Genomic DNA, 17,688 nt, shown 5'->3' on the forward strand with positions numbered 1-17,688 from the left:
AGCAGCGGACGAAGAGGTCCGACACAGCGTAAAGAACAGCTTCTACGTAGACAACTGTCTACAAAGCCTTTCAACCCAGGAAGAAGCCGAGGCTCTCCTGATTAAACTCCGCGCCTCATTGATCAAAGGCGGCTTTGATCTCAGGCAGTGGGCCAGCAGCGATCCGCAAGTACTGCGCAGCCTCTCCTCCGAGGACAAGGCAGCCAGCAGCGAGACCTGGATGGCTACAATCCCGGGAGAAGCCCAGGAGATGACCCTGGGATTGGTGTGGCGATTCAAAACAGATTCGCTTCACTACAGACACAAGCCCCTGACTACGGAGCAGGGAAGGCCGGCGGCGGCGCCGACCACCAGACGGAGTGTGTACACAACACTCGCCCGACAATATGACCCGCTAGGATGTATTCTACTGTACACCACCAGGGCAAAAATGATTGTACGAGCATTGTGGGACAAGGACCAGGGCTGGGACGACCCCATTCCCGCACACCTTGCATCCACCTGGAGAGAGTGGGAGATGGAGCTCCACTCACTCCCAGGCGTTAATATGCGCCGAAGCTACTTCCCACCCACGGTGAGGCCAGAGACATGTAAAATGGACTTACACGTCTTCAGTGACGCCTCAGATGTCGCATACGGATCAGTAGCCTACTTGCGGGCCCAAGAAGAGGGGGGAGAGATCTACACAGCATTTGTCCTCGCCCGCTCGAGAATAGCCCCACGCAAGCAACAATCTATCCCACGCCTAGAGCTCTGCGCAGCCCTAGCCGGAGCGCACCTAGCCACGCTCATCCAACGTGAGCTCACCATACCGGTGTCTAGAACAATCCTGTGGTCAGATTCCACGACAGTACTCGCCTGGATCAAATCGGACTCATGCAAGTACAAAGTCTTCGTGGGAGTCAGAGTCACCGAGATTCAAGACTTAACCGAAGAGTTAACCGGAGAAACAGAGTGGCGCTACGTTGATACAAAACAGAACCCAGCTGACGTCATCACCCGGGGAATGCCCCTAGATGACCTCACCCGTCGCAATGTCTACAGTGACGGCCCAGCATTCCTAAAGCTCCCGGAAGGAGAGTGGCCCACGCCTATCCCGAGGGAAGCCAGTCAGGAGGAGGCTGAGAATAAGAAGCCTGTGTTCTGTGGATTGAGCACTGTTATCTCCGCAGACCCCAACATAGATGATTGCACTACCATAGAGAGTGCACAACAAATGACAGTCCTCACGGAGATTGAGGGAGTATTGAACTCTAAGCCCCTCGGCTACGTCTCCAGCGATGTGGCGGATATCGACCCAGTTACCCCAACACACTCCTGATGGGGTGGCTAGATCCCGCGTTACCCCAGACAATGTACCGGCCTGAAGAAGCGAACGGCCGACGAATGTGGAGGTACAGCCAAGTATTAGCCGACAAGTTTTGGAGCAGTTTCCTACTACACTACCTACCGTCTCTACAGACCCGCCAGAAGTGGGTAAAGGAGAGAGACAATTTGACAGAAGGAACAGTCGTCATGATTATTGATCAATCACTGCCCAGAGCTATGTGGCCGGCCGGCCGCGTAAGCAAAGTGATCACCGGTGCCGACGGCAAGGTCCGAGCAGCTGAAGTGCTTGTCCAGGGTCGCACTTACACCCGTCCCGTGGCGAGGCTCATAGAACTGCCCCGACTCCCAGACACAATCGATGATGACCATGACCCCATAACCCTATGACTTTGTGAAGTTGACTGACCCCTACAGCAAACCCTTATGTGTAAATAGACAACGCGATTAATCTGTCTCTGCTTAACTGATTAGGTCTGGGACCAATCAGGGGGTGGCTGTTGTGAAGGGCCAGATTAAACCGAATATATATATTTATTTGTATATATATATTTAATTGTATTTGTATATTCTCTAATATTCCCTGATATCCCTTGTATATTCCTTGTACAATATGCATTGAATATCCATTCTAGCCTACTGAACATCCCATAATAGTCTCCATTCTACTATTGGTCGAGACCTTTGTGCCAGGCTGCCATACCCCCCAGACCCAGTTCAAACGTACCGCTCAACATGTACGAACAAGTCCTAGTTCCGCGTAGGAATCTGGCTACCGCACCACTAACGGTACTATTTGTTCATAGTGCGTATATATACTGCGCTACTAAAGTAGGACTCCTTTTTTAGTCCAGTTTCTTACCCTCCAATAGAGTGACAGACGTAAAGCCTCCCCGCGACGCCACGTGTGGGAGTAAGGCCAAGTTCGGCCTACCATCGGTATTGAGACATCGTGTATATTAATATTTGAATAGTCATATTTGGCACTATATCGTCGAGTTGGACGTAGTCTATTAAGCTAATAATAGTCTATTCATATGTAGTGCTTCGTGCGGTGAGAATACTATCGTAGTCAGTACCCCATCGTTTCGGGCAGAGAACTGGCTGCTTATCCAGGGTGGCCGACCCCATGTGAGGCTGCACCCGAGGAGCCCCAGAGCCGACGAGCGAGTGGACCTGCATACCGGATTATTCTACCGACGACAGCCCGCCTTCCCAGGCACGGATTATGCTTTGTATACAGTGATTATTCTATGGATAAAGACCAACACTGCCGTGTGTTGGAAACCCCCCCCCCCCGGAGAGGACGACAGGTGAGGAGACGCTCTACACGACGAGGTCGCTTCACGTCTCTCCATCGTGGACCGGAGGAAGCCGGCCCACAGAGAGTCCAACTGCTTTCATCTGTGGATCGAGGATCGCTGAGGCACCGAGCCGCACAACCGTGGGTTCTCCCAGGATACCCTCGGCCAGACGGATACAGCCAGACTCTACCCCCCCCCCCCCTTCTCCAGTTGTCTTACAAGCGACCGGAATACCCCCCTAGTGTATCCAGTCTTATAATCATTAAAGTATCATTGCTGTTATTCCTTAACTATTCCAGGTCGTATATTTACCACCTGCGCCATCAGAGATTGGACATTCTCTATTGATATACCGACGAATACTCTTTGCCATAAAAGTGCATACTATTTCAATTCATAAATGTAATTAAGTGATTAAGTGCTTGCTCTACACACCATTGCTGTGTAGGAATAAATACATACTTCGACTTCGTACATTTGTGTTGGATCCGTTTCATCTACGTGAGAGTGTTTATCATAATATATTTATGCCGAGTACTGGGTGGCCGAATATAAAGTACAAAGGTAGTGGTAGTAAGTATCATATCTAACAATACAGTCAGGGAATTGTACCCCTCAGTTACAATCACCATGGTAGTGACTTTGACATGGATCACCATGGTAGTGACTTTGACATGGATCACCATGGTAGTGACTTTGACATGGATCACCATGGTAGTGACTTTGACATGGATCACCATGGTAGTGACTTTGACATGGATCACCATGGTAGTGACAGTGACATGGATCACCATGGTAGTGACTTTGACATGGATCACCATGACAGTGACTTTGACATGGATCACCATGGTAGTGACAGTGACATGGATCACCATGGTAGTGACTTTGACATGGATCACCATGGTAGTGACTTTGACATGGATCACCATGGTAGTGACTTTGACATGGATCACCATGGTAGTGACTTTGACATGGATCACCATGGTAGTGACTTTGACATGGATCACCATGGTAGTGACAGTGACATGGATCACCATGGTAGTGACTTTGACATGGATCACCATGACAGTGACTTTGACATGGATCACCATGGTAGTGACAGTGACATGGATCACCATGGTAGTGACTTTGACATGGATCACCATGGTAGTGATTGAAGCTTGGTAGCATTAAGTTCAGCCTGTGGATGATAACAGGATTTGTCATCTCCTCCCCTCTCCCCAAACCCCCAGTTTATTGTGTTCCCTCTCCTGTTATAAACAAGGCCCCTTCCTGCAAGTCGGTCTCTTCTCTCTAGCTCAGGGAGGGGCAACTGGCGGCCCGCGGGCCGCATGCGGCCCTCACCGACGTTCCATGCGGCCCCAGGCCAATATAAAAAAAAAAAAAAAAGATTATATATTTTTTAATTTTTTTGTATTGTATTCGACTAAGAAGAGTTGGCAGTCGACTATGGCTCCTTTCGATCGATTAGTCGACTATTTGACTAAAAGGGGTCAGCCCTAGTGTGGACATATGAAACGCTGTTGAAAGTGCCGTGCAGCAATATGGGGGTTTTGATAAACTGTCGGCTGTTGTTACCGATGGAGCACCGGAAATGAAAGGAAAACGCACAGGATTCGCCGGGCTTCTAAGGCAGAGTGGCGTTGAGTGTCCAATGCTGCACTGCATTATACATCAGGTAAGTTCGCTAACATAATTTCCATCTATTGTGGGTCACTAATAATGACCAATGCGAGTCGAGTGTAGTCAAATTAACCAAGGTTACCAATCTAATTCGTGGAGGCAACAGGTCACTAAACCATAGAAAGTTTGTCTCCTTTTTGGAAGAGATGGACACTGATTATGGCGACTTGCAGCTACACACAGAAATTCGATGGATGAGCCGTCGGAAAGTACAGGAGCGACATTGAAACACTGCAAATGCAATTCAATGATCGGTTTGAAGATTTCAACGGCATGCAGTCACGGATAGCGCTGTTTGCCAGCCCCCTCACCGCTACGGTGTCAGAGCAGCCCCCACCGTTGCAGCTTGAACTGTGCGAGCTACAGTCAGATCCTTTTTTTCAAGCAAAGATAAATGAGAGGGGAATTTCGTTTTGGAAACTGCTACCTGAGCCCCGCTTCCCACTCCTCAGGGACTTTGCCCTCTCTATGGCCAGTATGTTTGGGAGCACATACATTATGCGAGAGCAATTTCTCAAACATGAAGCACATCAAGTCAAAGGAGAGAAACAGGCTGTCGGATGAAACATTATTTCATCTGATGCAGATTGCATGCACAAACATTGAAGTTGACATTCCTGCTATTGTGCGCCAACAAGAGAGACCACAAGTGTCTCATTAAAGACAGGGGGGGAGGAGATGGTGAAGAGGTGTAGAGGGGGGGGTAAGGAGATGATGAAGAGGTGTAGAGAGGGGGGAAGAGATGATGAAGAGGTGTAGAGAGGGGGGGGGAGATGATGGAGAGGTGTAGAGAGGGGACCATTATTATTATTATTATTATTATTATTATTATTATTATTATTATTATTATTATAACCATTATTGACCCACTGTGGGGCGAGGGTGAATGTCATGCCAGTTTGATAAAGGGTCAATGGGAGGCATGTAGTATTGCACTTTACTTTACTTGCACTTTACTTGTTTACTTTTGTAGTGTTCAGATAACACTAATAACACAAACACAAAGCAGCATTCCTGCTGCATTTCACTACAACAGTAAATCAAAAGTGCAATAATAAATGATTGTTAAATGTATACACTTTTATCCTGCTACTAAACAAAACATTCCTGAGTGCTTCATATCCATAACATGCATTTCAGTGTTATAATGTTTTGTTTAGTAGCAGGATAAAAGTTTATACATTTAACAAAATCATTTATTATTGTACTTTTGATTTACTGTTGTAGTGAAATGCAGCAGGAATGCTGCTTTGTGTTTGTTGAGCAGTGGGCTTTAAGTTCATACATTTATTTTATTAGAAGCCTTAATTATAATTGATAATTTTTGTATATATTTGGGGTTACACAGCAATACTTTTTAATTCAGCTGTTTATAAATTCATAAAGTTGAAATTGCATTACTAAATGCATTTGAAATGGAATAAAAACAAAGTTACAACAAATTATAATTGTTTATATACCTTGTGACTATTAGGGCTATTTGAGTGATGGGGTACTACTGGCGGGACTGCCGATAAACAATGCGGCCCCCCAGATTGATTGTGGACATTGACATTGATTGTGGCCCTCACCATATACAAAGTTGCCCACCCCTGCTCTAGCTAGTCACCTTGGTGAGAGCCATCAAGCCATATTCTCTAACTTTGTATTTGACACTTTCAATCAATTGTATTAACCGGATCTCCATTGACTGAGTAAGTTATTATATGTAATCCACAAGCCCCAGATGACACTGACCCATCCTTTTATTATACTAGTCTATACTTTATTATCATCATTATTAACCAGGGAGGATTTGCTGTGTGTTTTACACACATACCACCTGGGAGCTGCCCAGTAAAACTAGTCCAACCACAGAATTATACTATTGGCCAATGAGCAACCCACAAATCTCATGGTGGATACTCAGGTCCAGCTGCTCAAAGCTCCTCACCACGCCCCAGACAAAGATGAACACTGTGGGGGAACATGCCTTTTCACCACTGGGTCCCAGAAGAAATTAGGGCCTCAGACTCAATTACTGTTTTTAAATAAAAAGAAGACATCTCTTCCATGGTGCTTTTCTCTAGGGTCCTGTGCTGTTTTATTTGTGTGCTCTCCTTGGCCATTCTATTGTATTCATTTATCTTCTTTTTAATGTTTTAAACTTTTATTATGACAGATATTTGTATCTAGTATGCCATGTTAAAGCATCTTGAGACTACATTGTATTTTAATCTATTATTATGACTATGGTTAAGCTCCTTGCTCTAGGGCACGTCGGTGCTGGCTGTTGAGGTAGGAGAGAGTGTTTTTCCAGACACTTTCCCCGCCCAGACTTTCCTGCCACTCAGGGAATTGAACCTTTGGTCACAAGCGCACTTCACTAACCTACCAGTACCATTACCAGTACCACTAGTACCAGTACCAGGTACCAGGTACCCAAACAAGAGAGAGTTGTTTTCATCAGTTTGGATGAAGGCAGAAAACAAGGAGCAGGTTGTGGTTAAAACAATGGAGTCAAAAAGCAGTTTGAGTCAAGGCTCCAGAGCAGAAATAGAACCCCCAACTCCCCTGTGAGGTTAGATTAGATAGTATTGGTTAGATTCAAATGTATTGTCATCATACAGCACAAGTACAGTACAATGAAAATCTAACCCTAACTAACCTTACTGTCATGCATAATAAACTAACCTACATTGTAGCACTCAACACTTTGATGAACATTGTTACTCAGCTGATAAGAGTTGTGCCCTTCTTGATGACTTGTCGTACAGAACTTGTAAGTCGCTTTGGATGAAAGCGTCAGCTAAATGATTAAATGTAAAAAATTTAATGTAACCAGAGTGTAAATGTAACAGTAAAGTGCAACAGTAATATACAATGTGCAGGTGATTAAACTGGGTACATAATATACAAGTTAGTACTACTACAGAGTGTAGTGCTAACCAGATGTATATACAGAGTTGCAGTATAATATGTACAGTGATACAATTATAAAGACTAAAGACATTATGGTAGTAGTCATACTGGCCAGCAGCGTAACTAGCAAGTTATGTACAGATATAGATCTATGTAAAAGGATTATATGCAGGTAATGACGGCTACTACTACTACTACACCATGATGAATGAAACCACAGGAGTGAAATGGACTGCTTTTACAGAGTGACTGGTGATGAATTGATATACTTAAAGCTGCAATCATTGTTTTGTGACTGCAAAAGAGCAGCGGGGAGATTTGTAAACCCACAGCTAAGCCACTCCTTGCTCTCTCTCCAAAACCAAAAAAGAGTCATAACTATAGATACTTCACATATAACATCTCCAGACTCTGGCCTTCACTCACTGCCTCATACGTCATCACCTCCTGCCTTGACTACTGTAATGGAGTCCTGTCTGGTTGTACCCAGCAATGCCCTGGACAGGCTCCAGTATGTGCAGAGCTCAGCTGCCAGCGTTCTCATCAGCTCTAAGCACCAACAGCACATCACCCCCCCCCCCCCCCCCCCCAACCTGAGCTGTGATCTTCAGACACGGATCTGCTCTCCATTCCCCCCTACAAACCTTTGAGGACAGAGCCTTTAAAGATCTGCTCTCTATCCCCCCTACAAACATTTGAGGACAGAGCCTTTAAAGATCTGCTCTCTATCCCCCCTACAAACATTTGAAGACAGAGCCTTTAAAGGTCTGCTCTCTATCCCCCCTACAAACATTTGAAGACAGAGCCTTTAAAGGTCTGCTCTCTATCCCCCCTACAAACCTTTGAAGACAGAGCCTTTAGAGATCTGCTCTCCACCCCCCCCCCTACAAACCTTTGAAGACAGAACCTTTCGAGTGAGATCTGCTCTCCATTCCCCCTACAAACCTTTGAGGACAGAGCCTTTAGACTAGAGTGAGATCTGCTCTCCATTCCCCCTACAAACCTTTGAAGACAGAGCCTTTAGAGATCTGCTCTCCACCCCCCCCCCCTACAAACCTTTGAAGACAGAACCTTTCGAGTGAGATCTGCTCTCCACCCCCCCCTACAAACCTTTGAAGACAGAGCCTTTAGAGATCTGCTCTCCACCCCCCCCCCCCCTACAAACCTTTGAAGACGGAGCCTTTAGAGATCTGCTCTCCACCCCCCCCCCCCGCCCTACAAACCTTTGAAGACAGAGCCTTTAGAGATCTGCTCTCTATCCCCCCCCTACAAACCTTTGAAGACGGAGCCTTTAAAGATCTGCTCTCCATCCCCCCCCTACAAACCTTTGAAGACAGAGCCTTTAGAGATCTGCTCTCCATCCCCCCCCCCCCTACAAACCTTTGAGGACAGTGAGATCTGCTCTCCATCCCCCCTAACCCTTTGAGGACAGAGCCTTTAGAGATCTGCTCTCCATCCCCCCTAACCCTTTGAAGACAGAGCCTTTAGAGTGAGATCTGCTCTCCACAGACTCTTTTGAAAGCCATAAAAACCCACCTGTTCACAAAGGCCTATGGCCTCTAGTCCGTCTATTTGTCTTTTCATGAAATGCGCTACATATGCAAAGCTGCTGGATCCCTATTGTATCTGTGAGGATTATTATTATGATTCTTCTCTGTATCTGGGTATCCAGGAGAGTAATTCATGTGAGGAAAACATTACTTGAGCCCATCCCTAGTATGGAACGTATTCTGAGCCAGTCATGGTATATTATTGGCTTGTTGGTAAGTAGACTTGTGTTCAGGAGCCAATGGCTGTTTGGGATTCACCCATACGGTATACAGCATGAACTGTACTGAGAGAGGAATCTAGTGATCAACAACATCATTGGTAAGTAGGAAATAGGACTAGTGGCAAAATATTCTGAACATACCCTTTAAAATGTACACTATTAACCTTGTCCAATGTTTTTAGTATCTTTAAGCTTTAAAATGTACACGATCAACACTATCCAATGTATTTACCGTACTTTTCGCACTATAAGCCGCAGCAGCTAAATTGAATGATGTGTACATATATAAGCCGCACTGGACTATAAGCCGCAGGTGTTTTAATGTTTAATTACCATATGTAATTAGCATTGGGACACAATACTGTCGGACAAATAACAAGAATTAACTCATTTACAAGTTGTATTAAGTTTAGCAAATAAGGGAACAGATAAATAACATTTCAATGCAGTCAAAAAAGCAATATTTAGATTTTTACATTTTCGGGTTTGGTCACGTCGAGTCACATATAAGCCGCACCATTATATAAGCCGCAGGGTCGAAAAATGGGGGGAAAAGCCGCGGCTTATAGTCCGAAAAGTACGGTAGTAGTGGTGGGAATCGCCAGAGACCTTGCGATATACTATTGCGATACTTGAGCCGCGATACGATAGTATCGCGATACTCGATATATCGCGAATATTGCGAAATTTTTTCTCTTTTTTTTAACTGCAAAGTAAAACTGTCAACATGTTTTATCTAATAAAATAAAGTTCAGTCTGTTCATCTCACTTCAATAATTTTTATTGCAGAACATGGTATTTTCTGAAGCAGACAGATGCAAACACTGTAATCTGTGTTGCATGTACCTGACAAACTGAACTGTTTGTATTACAGTCATATTCCAACTTATCTGAATGCACATGTGTGTGTGGACTACTGTACTATTACAGGTATTGAAATGAACAATGCAACTTCCTTATACAAAAAATATATATATATATTTATTTAATTTTTTTATGAATAATAAAATATCGATACTTGGCGTCCCTGTATCGATACAGTATCGCCACGCAACGTATCGCGATACTACTACGTATCGATTTCTCCCCCCCCCACCCCTAGTATTTAGTATCTTTAAGCTTTAAAGTGTACACTATTAACACTATTCCTTGAATATGGATCCTGAATGCTCAAATAGCCTTAATCTTTCTCCTAACTATATATTCTCAGAGCATAATATACGATCTCCCCATGAGCACATGAATGGCCTCCCGCTGGTTCAGAGCCTCTTACCCAAGAGCAGCGTGGCCCTGCACCTCGATCACATCCAGGGAGTTGAAGTAGGTCACGAACAGGTAAGGCTCTCTGTAGGCTGAGAGGGAGAAGTGGAAACACAACACTATTAGCATAATTATGGACATTACAATTCACAATTTAGTCATTTAACTGACGCTTTCATCCAAAGCGACTTACAGATTGTGAACAACATGTCACCAGGAGGGGTACATCTCTGGCAGCTAAGGGTCTGCGGCATTGTTCGTCAAATAATAGAGCTTGAGTGTTACACTGAGTGCATAGTAGTATAGACATATTAGCAAGATAGGTAGTAGTATAAGAATAGTAGCATAGTATTAGGGTACACAATAGCAATCGACACAAATAACAAACAGTAATAAAATAAAATAAAATAAAGATCATGCATGCTGAGGCGGAGACAGTTTGTTTGTTTCCACTGACCAAACGAGAGAGGCAGACGACTCCATTTGATGTCGTCGACCCTGGTCCTGCGGCCGTAGGCGTCCACGAACACACCGAACTCTGCAGACAGAAAAAAAAACGTTTAAAAGAAACTAAAAAAAGACGTTTAAAGACGGAACAATGAGAACAGATGAACAGCAGGTATACATTTATCTGTATCTGATTTTATTTATTTTTAGTTTTTTTTCTCTTTTCCATGCATCGGAGGCTCGTGACAGTTTTTTTTTGTTTTGTTTGTTTATTGGTATCTAGCATATTATTATTGTTATTATTATTACCGTTATTATTATTCATGGTCATATTATCATTATTATTATGATTGTTGTAAGGTGCACTTGAGCTGACCATTATGTTAAAATAAATATGAAGGGGGGGGGCAGGTGGCGCACGGAGATTACGTTCGTTACCAACACCGGGAGACACTAGGATTCGCCTGTTCGAATCCAGCTCCCGGCGTTGCTATCAGCTTGGCTGGCCTCTCACACTGATACAATTGGCTGTATCAGGGGGTGGGAAAGCTGAAGGGTGGGTCCTGGGCGTTGTGGACAGCGACCCCTACAGTTCGGTCGGGGCGCCTGCTCAGCGAGGGTTGGAACTGAGGAGAGATAGTGTGGCCTCCCACACGCTACACTCTCCCCGGTGAGAACCTGCGCGGCCAGGACCAACAGTAGGGGAAAGTATGCAACAACCAGGAAGGGTGGGATGAAAAAAAAAAAAAAAAAAAAATGAAGTTTGGAAGGGGGCAGGAAACATACGTTTTCTTCATCCTGCTCCTTTTCGGCCATGGGTGTATCATGTTAAAAAAAAAAAGATGTTGGTGATATTGTGCAAAGATGAACTGTACGAAACTAAATAAAATGAATGAATGAATGAACGAAGAAGACAACCACGTTCACGTACAACGAGGTGAGGCAAAGTTTTCCCTCGACAATCCAGGACAGCACTTGCTCACAAACGGTCACATAATTTACCGGTAGGCCTAGCATCGACACATTCAACCACAGTTTTAGTCTTTTTAAGTCAAACTTTTTTAATGACGCAGGGTTCATGATGAAGTGTCTCAGGCTCATTCCAGGTGACTGCGCCCGTCACAAAATGTACGTTTCGTAGTTATTACGGTTAGGATTTTACAGCACTTTAAAAATAAGAGGAGAATAAGCATGAGCTTGTCTAATGCCATGGGGCGCTGCTATAATCCTACCAACAGTCGAGTTTCAAACTAAATACACACCTACGTTTACATAGGCCATCTGAGTGAGGGGTTAAATACAATAACATGTTTCCAGGACAATATAGATTTTCTTCCAGGATATTTGGTCATTTTACTAAATCTGAAACCACTGAATCGAACATCACAGCCTGTTACACAGCTGGTCATAAATGCTATTAAACCACTGAATCAAACATCACAGCCTGTTACACAGCTGGTCATAAATGCTATTAAACCACTGAATCAAACATCACAGCTTGTTTACACAGCTGGTCATAAATGCTATTAAACCACTGAATCAAATATCACAGCTTGTTTACACAGCTGGTCATAAATGCTATTAAACCACTGAATCAAACATCACAGCCTGTTACACAGCTGGTCATAAATGCTATTAAACCACTGAATCAAACATCACAGCCTGTTACACAGCTGGTCATAAATGCTATTAAACCACTGAATCAAACATCACAGCTTGTTTACACAGCTGGTCATAAATGCTATTAAACCACTTCAATTCAATAGCATTGAACTATTGCCCAGTCATACCAAAGATAGACACAGCCAGACATGCAAACACACAGCCAGAATGTCTAACCGTGGAAACAGAGCAGGTACTCGTCGTTCTGGGGCGCCGTGGTGACCTGGATGATGGAGATGGGGAAGCTGTGGGACGAGGCAGCGAACACGGCAGAGGCGAGCGTCACGTCGTTCTTATCCAGGAACTCTGTGGAAGGAGAGGGAGGAGCAGCTGAGTATCATCTGAGATATTAGAACCTGTAATTAAACCCACACACTGCCTCTCGGTATATCAAAACTCTAGATTCTATTTGAAAAATGTAGACCTATATAAACCCACACTTCCTCCACACTGACTACAACTAATCAATCAATGTCAGTGATGAATGACCCTCCATGACATGTTGCTTCAGTAATAAATAACCCTCCATCACATGTTGCTTCAGTATTAAATAACACTCCATCACATGTTGCTTTAGTAATAAATAACCCTCCATCACATGTTGCTTCAGTAATGAATGACCAACCCTCCATCACATGTTGCTTCAGTAATGAATGACCAACCCTCCATCACATGTTGCTTCAGTAATGAATGACCAACCCTCCATCACATGTTGCTTCAGTAATGAATGACCAACCGTCCATCACATGTTGCTTCAGTAATGAATGACCAACCCTCCATCACATGTTGCTTCAGTAATGAATGACCAACTCTCCATGACATGTTGCTTCAGTAATAAATAACACTCCATCACATGTTGCTTCAGTAATGAATGACCAACCCTCCATCACATATTGCTTCATCTCGATCTCGTAGAACTTGTTGGTGCCGATGATGACGCTGTAGGGGGTGAAGTGGATGCAGCTGCAGGGTTCCGACGTCTCGATCTCCTGGAGAGAAACAACAGTATGTTGAGCTCCACAGCTTCCCATTACATGTCCCGCAGCGACCTTCGGAAAGTCATCATCATGCACATTTTTTCACGACTGGACTACTGCAATTCCCTCTAAAACCATCTTCCCCCTCCAGCGCGTCCAAAATGCTGCTGCCAGGCTGGTCTCAGGCACCAGAATGAGGGACCACATCTCCCCAGTCCTGGTCTCTCTCCATTGGCTCCCAGAGAGGAAGAGAATAACATTTAAATCCATGATGTTCGTTTACAAAGCCCTCAATGGTCTCGCTCCAGCCTACATTGAGGAACTCTTGGTCCAACCAGTCAGCTCTAGGTCCCTCAGATCGAATGACCAACTGTGTCTGAGCCGCGGGCCAAACTGGTGACAAAGGGTTTCCGGGCCTTTGCAGTGATGGCACCGACACTGTGGAATAAGCTCCCTTTTAACATTAAGTCTGCCAATACCTTACAGATCTTCAAGGCCTTGCTTAAAACCTACCTTTTCGCTCTAGAGGATCATTGAGTTACTTTGCTGTTGTGTTGTGTGTCTGAGGTGTTCTTATGTTCTCTGTCTGTCCGTCTGCCTGGTTCCCTGTCTCCATTGTTCTGTCCATTTATAATTTCCCCCCCCCCGGGCTGCGCCCCAGACCGATGTAAAAATTGGCTGGGGGGCGCATTAAAAATGAAAATATCATATCATATGATATATGGTAAATGGTAAATGGCTGCTTTTTTATATAGCGCTTTTATCCAAAGCGCTTTACAATTTGTTCCTCACATTTTACCCATTCACTCACACATTCACTCACACATTCACACACCGACGGCGGAGGCAACCATGCAAGGTGCCAACCTGCTCATCGGGAGCAATTAGGGGTTAAGTGTCTTGCTCAAGGACACATCGACACGCTGCCCGGGAGGAGCGGGAATCGAACCGGGAACCTCCGGATTGCCAGACGACTGCTCTACCTCCCGAGTCACTGTCGCCCCCCCATAACCCCCGTCCAGAGCTGTCCCTAGACTTTTGGGGGCCATAGGCAAAACAATCATTTGGAGCAGTACAGTGAGAGTAAAGATCTTTGGGGCAGTTGGAACCAATGTCCTACTGAGACGTTTAATGAATACAGTTGGAACCAATGTCCTACTGAGACATTTAGGCCGTGTTCACATCAGAAAGTCCACAGATAGTCCGGATTTTCTGGTGGACCAAATGTGAGAATGATACATTGTTTTTTTTTTATTATCTTTTTCCCCCTCCTTTTTTCCGATTTTTCACCCATCCCACTGTTAGTCGTTATGCCAATTCCCAACCCCCTTCCGGGTTGTTGCGCACCACCCCCCCCCCCCCCCCCCCCCCCCTACTGTTGGTCCGGGACGCCGGAGACTGTCACATGCTTTCCTCCGACACATGTGCAGCCAGCCGGGCAGCGCAAATTCTCACCGGGAGAGTGAGTGTGTAACGTGTGGAAGGTCACACTACCTCTCTCCAGATCCTACCCTCGCTGTGCAGGCGCCCCGACCGAACTGTAGGGGTCGTTGTCCACAACGCCCAGGACCCACCCACGGCTTCCCTCCCCCTAACTCAGCCAAACGAGTTAGTATAGCAATCAGCCCGAGCCAAGGCAATGCTGACTCTCCGGGAGTCGAGACCGCAGCCTCTTGCATTGGTGACGAGCACAATCTCCGCTACGCCACCTGACCGCCCATGATACATTGTTTGATTTTGGTTTGCATTCACACTGCCCTTTTTTGAGCTAACCTAATATGTAGTTGAGTTGAGAGCGATACTGTCATTACGCCTGCAGTGTGAGTCTAGAGAGGAGAGACTGTCATTACGTGTGCGGCGCGAGTCTAAAGAGGAGAGACTGTCATTATGCGCGCGGCGTGAGTCTGACTACGGAGCGCACACTGCAATGCACTGTAGGCTACTTTGCTTCCTAGATTAGGTTTAGTTTAGTTGACAATTATTAAAATACATTACATGTTACAACAAGTCATGCATCCTATAATTATCAAGGATAGCTAAAAAAAAGTCACAGACTTATTTCCATTGTGGTCCTTGGTCTCAGCAGCACATGGTATTTACATAAATATGTATTACACATATTATCATCAGCCTACAGTATATTGCTAAAAATATTAAATACATTATTAATAAAATATGTACAAAATGTACAGACACACTAAAACTACACTACATTAAAACTGGAACCTTCCTTGGTTACTCTTGGACATTTTCTAGGAACCATTTCCTAACGTTCACCTTGAAACTATACAGGTTCAAGATCTGTTTGGTGGTCAAAGGCAACTCATTCCACTCCTGTGCTCCTTTGTGAGCAAATGAGCACTGTTCCATCTTTGTTCTACACCTTGGAGGATGCAGGTTTGCTATGCTAGATCTCGTTCTGTGGCTGTGTGATTCACTAACACTAGGAAAATAGTTGCCAAAATATTTGGGGGCCCTGTTATTTATTATTTTGTGTACCAGGTTGAGCCTAAGCTGGGCTACTCTGGCCTCAACTGGTAGCCAGTTGAGCTCCTGAAAATGTCTCCTCCCAACATGATCACGAGGGTCTAGGCCCATCACAACCCTGATCAATCAGCTTATTCTGTGACACCTGTAGTTTCTTCTTTAATGAAGCTGACAGTCCCTCAAACCAGGCTACACTAGCATAATCAAAATTACACCGCACCAGGCTGTTGGCCAGTAGTCTAGGGCTTTCCCTGTCAAGTAGATTGGCCTTTCTAGCCAAAAACCTGGTGGGGGCAATTACCTTACCCAGCACGTGTAAGGCCACCCCCCCCCCCCCCCCCAGACTGTCATCCAGCATAGAGCCCAGGTACTTCACTGCTGTTCTTGCTGCTATAACCTCAGACCCTAATTCTACCTTGAGTTCAGGAGCCTTTTTTAATCTGGGCTTAGATCCGAACAAAATACTCTGTTTTGCCTAAGTGACGTGAGAGCCTATTGTCAGACAGCCATTTCCTAACCTTAGAGAGTTCCTCTCCTAGCATTCTTTGGAGTGTACTCAGATCCTTATGTGAGATGAGCAAAGCTGAATCATCTGCAAATAAGAATAAATTACAAGAATATGCATCTCTCATATCATTTATGTACAAAAAAAATAGCAATGGTCCTAAAACACTTCCTTGCGGCACCCCACAAACTATTGGTTTGGCATTCGACAAAAATCCATTGACCTCTACCCTCTGGTCCCTGTCTGTCAGATATGAGGCAATCCACTTTACAGCTGTATCATTCAGTCCCAGAGCTTTCAGTGTATTAAGCAGTAGACCATGATTTACTGAGGTACTATAGTTCTATTGCGTTCACACCAACAGCAAAACGCACCATGCTCCACTTTGAAACGGACGAGTCCCAACTTTTCAAGAGGACCATGGTTCGGTTGTTTGGTCCTCACAATAGTTTGGTTTGTGTTCACACCTCTCCGAATGAAACGGACTATTGATTTAAAGGGACCATGGTTCACTTAAAACGGACCAAACAGGGTCCCAATGTCCTACTGAGACATTTAATGAATACAGTTGGACCCAATGTCCTACTGAGACGTTTAATGAATACAGTTGGACCCAATGTCCTACTCTGAGACGTTTAATGAATACAGTTGGACCCAATGTCCTACTGAGACGTTTAATGAATACAGTTGGACCCAATGTCCTACTGAGACGTTTAATGAATACAAGCGCTGGTCATTCTTCCCGCTCACCTTTCTGATGCAGAACTTGTTGAGGCTCTCGTTGTAGCGGAGGATGGTGATCTTGTTGGGCATGGCAGCACAGATACATGTCCCATTATCAATCTGGAAGAAGACAAAACTCATAAACATCAAACATTTCAGACAGCACAAGACACTATGCTATTCCATGTAATTATTAGCAACAAAGATGGTGTATAAGGAAGAGAACGGACAGGAGTTATGAGCAGAGGGAACCGCTGATCAGATAAGAGGTATCTTCATTGCGGAGAACAGGGGGCATCCTTTAGGGTTAGAGAATTCTAGCACACCTTGCCGGAGGAGAAGAGGTGGCATCCTTTGACCGTCTCCAGGATGTAGGGGTTGAGTTCAGGCTGAGCTGGAAGATGAGACTGAGACAGAGACTGTTTCACCTTCTTGATTTCCACCAGACACAGCGCCCGCTCCTCTCCTGGAAAAGCACATCATTGAAACATGTCAGGAACACTTTCACAGAATGTTTACAATCACAATCTTTCTTCCATGTTGCTATGTGCGAAAGAACAGTTGCTATGCGTTGATACCGTACCGGTATATGAGAAATATATAAACTAAAATCAAATCATTTGGTGTCAAACGACTGGATCT

The 17,688-nt window shown here is 44.7% G+C and overlaps 1 protein-coding gene across 1 annotated transcript in view; it reads right to left on the bottom strand.

The window, feature by feature from the left end:
* Nucleotides 1-17,688, bottom strand: part of cita (citron rho-interacting serine/threonine kinase a) — a 165,491-nt gene that overhangs the window by 17,263 nt on the left and 130,540 nt on the right. The window contains exons 40-45 of the mRNA XM_084317591.1: nt 17,373-17,512; nt 17,074-17,166; nt 13,235-13,343; nt 12,532-12,660; nt 10,703-10,783; nt 10,259-10,337 (exon numbers count right to left, since the gene is read on the bottom strand). Of these exons, the coding sequence (XP_084173717.1) occupies nt 10,259-10,337; nt 10,703-10,783; nt 12,532-12,660; nt 13,235-13,343; nt 17,074-17,166; nt 17,373-17,512 (631 nt within the window). The remainder of the gene's footprint in view (nt 1-10,258; nt 10,338-10,702; nt 10,784-12,531; nt 12,661-13,234; nt 13,344-17,073; nt 17,167-17,372; nt 17,513-17,688) is intronic.

Source organism: Notolepis coatsorum (genome assembly GCF_963971535.1).
Source record: "Notolepis coatsorum genome assembly, chromosome: 6".
Lineage (NCBI taxonomy): Eukaryota > Metazoa > Chordata > Actinopteri > Aulopiformes > Paralepididae > Notolepis > Notolepis coatsorum.